Source organism: Pelobates fuscus, chromosome 12 (assembly GCF_036172605.1).
Source record: "Pelobates fuscus isolate aPelFus1 chromosome 12, aPelFus1.pri, whole genome shotgun sequence".
NCBI lineage: Eukaryota > Metazoa > Chordata > Amphibia > Anura > Pelobatidae > Pelobates > Pelobates fuscus.
In genome coordinates this window covers 80,400,154-80,408,050 of record NC_086328.1, presented here as the reverse complement: position 1 = coordinate 80,408,050, position 7,897 = coordinate 80,400,154, and the positions used below count along the sequence as shown (strand labels likewise).

Here is a 7,897-nt window from a genome sequence, read left to right as displayed (position 1 = left end):
GGTGCGCGCTGAACACCGGCCCACGCCTCAAGACAGGTAAGTAAACATGGGATATCGGCATATAACACGCACCCATCATTTCCCCCCTATTTTCAGGGAGAAAAAGTGCGTGTTATACGCCGATAAATACGGTAGTTGAACCCATTTTACAATGGTTTGACTTCTGACCCGGGATCTGACGGATGCTGCTCCTATTAGCAGGAAGTCTGAGACCAGAAGCTTCTGTTAGGCTCTTCAATGAGATGTACTGAGCTAAGCCCTGTACTGCTAGGCTTAGATTTAATCTCTGACTCACACTGATCTGTAGTTGCTCAGGTAAGAAGCCAAATTGTTACTAAACGGTTTGATTACGCACAATGGGATGGAGGGACAGGGGGAACAAGGGCACTCATGGTACCATAGCCAATAAAGTGTGCATAGGACGTTGAGCTGCTTACAAATGCACTGATGGTGTTCAAGGCATATCAAATATATATATATATATATATATATATATATATATATATATATATATATATATAAAAAAAAAGAAATTGCCACTGCCCACTGTACACAATATAAAGTGAAAATAACTACCTTCATATTTCAGAATCAGCATACATTCCATTTATTAAATAATCTACCTGTGTATAGTCCTTCTTCTTATAACTTTCCAAGGCCTGAAGGGCAAATACCACTAGAATAGCCAAGAAGAAGAAGTTTCCTAACAAAAGTAAAGCTAACAAAAAGCTGGTGTTCTCTATATGTTTCGTTAAATCGTCTGTAATTATAGGGAATCCCAACTTATCTCTATTTTGATCCGGATTGATATCTACAGGTACATTAGGTTTGGTTGAAGGCATACTTGTGGTAGCCAGTTTGGAAACTTCATGTATGGTTGATGTGCTAGGGACAATACTTGTAGTTTTAGTTGGCTCTGACTCAATAGTACTTGGCTCCTTAGGTAAAGGGATCTTTGACACCAAAGTGGTTGTAGTTGGCTCCAAAGTAGTGGTCAACATTTGTTTTGTGGTTAATGGGATAGTTTTTGACACAAAGGTTGGTTTTGATGTTGTGGTCATTAGCATTGTTGTTAGTTCAGAGGTTGTGGTTGTCAACAGTGTTAGTTCAGAGGTTGTGTTTGTCAACAGTGTTAGTTCAGAGGTTGTGTTTGTCAACTCTGTTTTTGGCAATGAAGTGGTGGTTGGCATGGTCATTGGTTTTGAGATCGTCGTTTTCAATGTTGTTGTGGGCTTTAAAGTGGTGGTTCTCAACATAATTATCGGCTCTGAGGTGCTACTTTGTTTTGTTGCTTGCTCCGACGAGGTGGTTGGTGTAGTTTTGATTTCTGAGGTGCTGTTCTTCCAGGTAGCAGTGTTTCTTGGCGATTCTAAGGTTGTTGTCATTGACTTTAGGGTCTTGCCTGAGGTGATCCTCTTTGGTACACTTGACACGGAGGCTGGTAGTGTAGCTGCTGGCAACTGGGTAGAAATTATCTTTAAAATTAAGGTGTTCTTTGAAGCTGTAGTATTTGGCATTGTTGTAATGGTTGGTGTCGTTTTGGATATTTTTATAGTGTTAACGATTGGCTTTGTGGTGATTTCTAGGGTTAGTGTAGTAGTTATTGCTGATGTTGACGTTTCTGGCTCTGCAACTGGTGTTGTTGTAGGTAGATTTATTGAGGATATTTTAATTGCATTTGATGGTCTAATTGTTATACGAGGGGTAATGGTTATGGGAACGGTTCGTTTTTTTAGGTTTGGTTTATTAGTTGTTGCAACTGTCCTCCTAGTCTTTTTTGGTAAGTGTTTTGACAATTGAATTTTGTCACTCCTCCTTTTTCTTGTAAGAGCATGATTATCTGTCAGGAGACAACAGAAAATATTACTATAATTTTATGACAAAAACAAATGCATGTGGTACAGGAATACAATAGGTCACTGAATACATTTCGAACTTCAATATTCAGTCCATAATATTTAACAAACACAGGTTGTTAAACATTACGTACTGCAGGGCTTGATAAATTCCAGGTGCCAGGGATTTTGTCCCTTTAGCGAAGGATGCCACCCTCCCGGGGTTGCGTGGAGCCAGCTGCCCGCTCGGGGTAGCATGGAAGGCTCCCTCGCATGCTGTTTAGTAATGCCGGGAGCCGGAATATGACTGTCTGGGAGCAGAGAGGAACTGCAGGAATGTGATCAGAGAAGTCCCACTGGACCCCAGGGAAATATTCACACAGCTCTCCCAAAGGTAGGCAGGCTGTGTGGACATAAAATTAAAAAATTAAAAATGTAAATTTGTGAATTTATGAGAAAATGTGTGTGTCAACCTGTCTCTGTGTGTGTATATATCTCTGTCAGTGTGTGTGTTTGTTTAGGTACCTGCCCCCTCCGATCACATGGGAAAGGTGTTTTTACCTCTTGCCACGGCTGGTCCTGCCTCCATGGCTTAGATCATCAATCTTTATGATCTCAGCTAAGTCAATGCTTTCCCATGTTTAGGAGGATATTGTGCATATGCAGCAAAAGGCTGTTCTGCGCCAATCAGCATCCCCTTATAGAGATATACTGAATCAGTGCATCTCTATGGGGAACAATTAGCGCATCCATGCAGAGCATGGAGACGCTGAACATAGGTTCAGTGTCTAGGAATCACCTCTAATTGCTGTCTGAGTGACTGCCACTTGAGGTGTCTCTAGGCAGCAATGTAAACTCTGCATTTTCTCTGAAGAGGTAGTGTATACATTGAAAAGCCTGCAGGGACATGCTACAGACACCAGAACAACTACATTAAGCTGCAGTGGTTCTGGTGACTATAGCGTCCCTTTAAGAATTGCATTTTTCTCATTCAAAATGAAACTTTGTTAGGAGCCAGTCTTTTTTTATACTAACTTTTTTTAGCTGGCTCCCAGATTCCACACGAATGTGTCAAGCCTGATATACTGTTATGGATTCTAATAAGGTATCAATTAGAACTTGTTCCAACCATAGCCAAAAGGAACTGCACATAGGATTACTTCACAAATATTTGTTTATTTATATACATAACGAATATGTTTTCCTGGCACTGGAGAATCCCTTTAATAACTGATACACACTATGTTAAAAATGATAGGATGGGTCTTTGGGAAATGTGGGCTCCAATGCTAGTGGATTGTATCCATATAAGTTAATTCATTCTTAGGCACACCAAAAGCCCACCTGGAGGGGGGAGTATTTGCATGTTATAAGATCCCTGTAAATACCACCTGTACCTCTTTTGCTTTGGAGCAACCTTTGTTTTTGAGGTTTTAAGTGATAGAATGTAGTGGTCGTTGTGTTTAACCAGGTCAGCTTTTTTCACGCTTGTGTTGGTGTCTGATTGGTGTAGGACGGTAAACTCTCTGGGTCTAAGGAAGCCATAGAAGGTGATGTGCAAACAGCGGGTACGGCATAGGTGAGTAGGAGCCTTATGTTTAAGTAGGCAAAAACCTCCTCCCACAAATTCAGGCCACAAATGGTGGAATTATGTAGAGAGAATTAAAAAAATAAGGAGTGGAAGGATGAATAATTGAGATGGTATAAGCAGGGAAGTGGAAGAAGTACAAGAAGACAAAGAGGAGTTGAATGCGGAATAAAATGGGAAGATGTAATGAGCAAAGAAACATGATATTTAAAAAGGGAAATAAAATAAATCAAAGGGGAGAAGACTGTAAAGAATAGTAGGAATTAATGGAGGGAAACTTAAAAAGGAGGAGACAGGAATTGAAAAACGATTGGGGAATGAACTGAGCAAACAAAGATTAAGGAGGGGGTTATACATGTGTCGTTAATATGTAATGTTTACATGACAGTAAAGAGAAACTGTTCTGTCAATGTGAGAATAGTGAATGTGTCGTGTTTGCAATGAGGGTCCACCTATAATGTCAATTTCAATACACGGTGTCTGAATGTGTGAATGGATACATGGACTAAATAGACTGATTCTGTGGAGAGTTGGATGTATTAGGTTAATCCTTGTGATGTTCTCCAAGCAGAACAAAATAATTATCGGTTTCTACATTCTAATTTTATGATACCCAGCCTCCAAAACAAGCTGGTCCGCCAAAATCTACACACCAGATATGTTGCACAGCACTTCTCTATGATAAATAAAATTATAAGTGATTGATACATTTAATGCACATTAATCAGGTTCCTACTGCTCCAAGCTGACTTGCTAATCTCAAAAGTAAACCTCACAAACACTGATCTAGGAGGTTGATGATGACTGACAGATAACATATGGATGCTAAAGGAGGAATACAGCTGTGGAATGAGAGCAAACATGATGGTCTGGGACGGAATGTGCCTGTAGGGGGTCAAATGTGACAGAGAAACAAAGAACACTGGATTGAGAAACAGGTACAGGAGACCTGGAAGATGAACAGGTTGACAGATACAAACGGGGGCTGAGTAACACATGCTCCTTACCTATAAGTCTATGTACCATCTGCTTGGCTATATGTTTTCGACACAATCTTGGGTTGTTGCAGTGAAGTAAGATACATCGCTTTTGTGATAAAATGATCCAGTTGCAGGGAAGATCTCCTGATGGTAACAATGTATAACATATTTCAGATTTTCCCATGATCTCCAGCTACAGATAGATTAATTTACGATTAAAATAAGAGGTAATGTCTATAGCACAATCTTGCACAGTTTACTACCTGTGGGGGCATACATGCATTTTACAGAAAGGATTATATTTTCCACTAAACACACTAGCATTAGAAGAATATTAATATTTTCTCAACCGGTTACCTATAGGCTACTCACAGATCTAGAACGCATTCTTATTAGCACAGAGGTAATTAGACAGCCTAACACAGAAAACTAAGTAGTATGCTAAATAAGTACTTCAAAAGCAAACCAAAGTGCATGCATTTTCCTGTTTAGTGTCCTATTAAATCCACACCGCTGTAATATTAAAGCGGCACCGTCATGGCCGCATCCGTTTTTTTTTAAGGTTTTTTTTTAACCACCCTCTGACTCCACTACATCTAATTTCCCCCCTAGGCACCGCATATTACCTTTTAAAAAAATCTTTATTTTGTGCCTGGACTTAGGTCCTGGGCATCGCCATCTTTGTGTGGGTAGATAAAGGCCCCGTGGGACACGTCATTTGCCCACACTAGACGAATGAATAGAAATGTCAGACGAACAAACAAACGGCACAGCTTCCTCTTAGGCCCCCAACCACGAGCGGCGGGTGAGGGCCCTAAATTACAATAAGGGGAGGAGACTTATTGTCCTCCCCACCGGCCCCCACCCATGAGTGGTGGGTGGGGGTCCTAAATGAAAAAGAGGGGACCTATTGTCCTCCCCCCAGCCCCCACCCATGAGTGGCAGGTGGGGGACCTAAATTAAAATGGGGGGGGGCCCTATTGTCCTCCCCCCGGGCCCCCACCCATGGGCGACGGGTGGGGGCTAAGTGTAAAAATCCACCCCCCAGGTGACTATGGTCCCCAAGACCCTAGTCACCCCCCCCCCCCCCACTGAAATAAAACCCTACCTACCCCCCCTAACCCTAAATATAGTGAAGGGGGAGACAATAAAGCCAAATACCTGTAAATAAAAAAAATACTTACCATTTGAAGTCTTTTTTCTAAAACCTTTTTTCAGTCCCATCCCCCCCCCCCAAACCATAATACCCGTCAAACTTATAAAAAAAAAAAAACCTGAGTGCAAAAAAAAAAAAAAAAAAAAAATATTCCGCAGGCAAAAAATAATAATCCTGAAGCTAAAAAGAAAATCAATTTTCACCCAGCGAGGGCACCGCGCAGACTGAGCTCCGCAGGGCAGGAAAAGGCTTATGAAGCCTTCCCACACCCTGCAAGTTGGCTCAGAGCACTTTAAGCCAACCAATGAGAGTGCTCTGACAGGTAAATGAAGAGACTGACAAGTAAGTCTCTACATTTACCTGTCAGCACTGATTGGTTGGTTTGGAATCCAGCTAAGCAGAGAGTTATGAGTCTGATTGGTTCAAACCAATCAGAGGGTTATTTCCCCTTCTGTGTAATTTGACTCATAACCATGAGTCAAATTACACACCATGGGAAAATTCCAAAGAACTTTCCCACGCTGTATAAAATGACTCGTAACCATCTGATTGGTTGGATTCCAAGCCAACCAGAGTGCTCCGATAGGTAAATGTAGAGGCCATTTATTGGGGGGGGGTTATTTTTTATTACTTTTTACAACAGTCTACTAACTGTTTACTAGACATGCCCCTACTCGCTATACAGCAAGTAGAGGCAGATTGTCTTCCTAACACGAATGAACAAACTGTTATCACTGTTTTGCCGGCGTTCTGTCTAAATGACAGGACGTTCAGGTATAGTGAAAGGAGGCATCACGAGATCACATAGGAAAGGTGAGGATTATGGGAAATTGCTCTGACCACAGGAAATGGAGAAAACTTTGCTCCTCCACTGGTCATAGCTGGTCAGGCGTAGGACAAACACATAAGACAAAATAGTCCTTACTTTGTCTTATGTTTTAAGGAAAACTAGAGCAGACAAGAAGAAATGAAGAACAGATCCTGAGAGAGGAACAGAAGAGGAAGCGATTAGAGAAAGGTAAGTTCGGCATAACAGTGCCGTTTTAAGAATAAATCGACAATTTAAAGAAGATACTTGTGACATTATCAATTGGTGGTAATAGATGTACGAATATTCATTGTGCTATTAGAGGGTCCATCTTCTCACCACTCTAAATTAATATGTACTAGTCAGTAAAACTATTTAAATTATGAGTTCTTGCTAGATGTTATAATCTGTAATATTTGCAACCAGACAAAGAGTTCATATTTAGATTACTTTTCAGATTTGTTGAATAGTTATATTAGAACGGATTTGGTTATTTGTATATACCATCAGAAATGCATAGATAGGAGAAGGCGTGGCCTGAGCACAGAGCTGATCAGTCGCATGTAGGCAGAGTTCCTCACCGAAACTAGGCCTAAAAGCATACAACAGCTATGAAAGGTGATAATTACCCACACCAACAGCATTGCGATGAACAAAAGAGCCCCAAAGAAGACTCGGGGGCAACTGTGGCAGACCTATTTGTGGCTTCCCACGTAGCTCAGACCGAGCACCAAGATGATGGATGGAGCAGCCCGCAGGTCTCACAGACGCCGCCGAGGTCCAGTACTCCCACACAATCCAACTCATCGCATGGAGACAAATCAAATCCTGGCATAACTCATGGAGGTGAAAAATTACCTGGCTGGAGAGATCACCAAGTCCACCAACGAGGTAAAAGCAGAAATAGCTGCGGTGGGCTACAGGACGGTAGTCCTGGAGCAGAGACAGGAGTCCACAATGTATCCATGCAGGTACAACAACTCACCATGAGGCTCACATCGACGGAGGCAGCCCTGGAAGACCGCTCCAGATGCAACAACATCAGGCTGCGAGGCCTCTCAGAGCGAGACGGGGAAGGGCCCCTGACAGAGGCCGTGCTGGCAATCTTCAAGCCGCTTCTGCCTGATATACCTGACCACCACTGGCACCTAGACAGAGCGCACAGAGCTCTGTCTAGGTGCCACAGTATGAATGGAAACAGCCACTCTACAGCTGGGTTGATTACAGAGAAGAAGAAACCCAGAGAAGAGAGGAGGGGGAATTGATCTTACTGCATATGCCTTGCAATGTATGATATTGCCTGATGCTTTAGCCCATGTGTACCTACAAACGGTCTCAATGCCAGATGACTGGCCACAACGCACCCAAGGGACACCACGGGTATACACCTATATACTATTCGAAATAGGCTGAAATGCAGTGTCACAAGGCAAGGGTTCATGTGTCCGCATGCCAGGTGCGACTCGATCAGACAGGGCGTGCTGGCGCTTGCGCTCCAATGAAGTCTGGCAATTAGTAAGCCCAGAAATT

The 7,897-nt window shown here is 42.3% G+C and overlaps 1 protein-coding gene across 2 annotated transcripts in view; it reads right to left on the bottom strand.

Moving 5' to 3' along the window:
- Positions 1 to 549: 549 nt before the first annotated feature.
- C12H11orf24 (chromosome 12 C11orf24 homolog) overlaps positions 550 to 7,897 on the bottom strand; it is a 68,653-nt gene continuing 61,305 nt past the window's right edge. For both annotated transcript variants that reach the window (XM_063437325.1, XM_063437326.1), the window contains exons 3-4: positions 4,431 to 4,547; positions 550 to 1,840 (exon numbers count right to left, since the gene is read on the bottom strand). In XM_063437325.1, the coding sequence (XP_063293395.1) occupies positions 579 to 1,840; positions 4,431 to 4,547 (1,379 nt within the window). In that variant the 3' untranslated portion in view covers positions 550 to 578. The remainder of the gene's footprint in view (positions 1,841 to 4,430; positions 4,548 to 7,897) is intronic.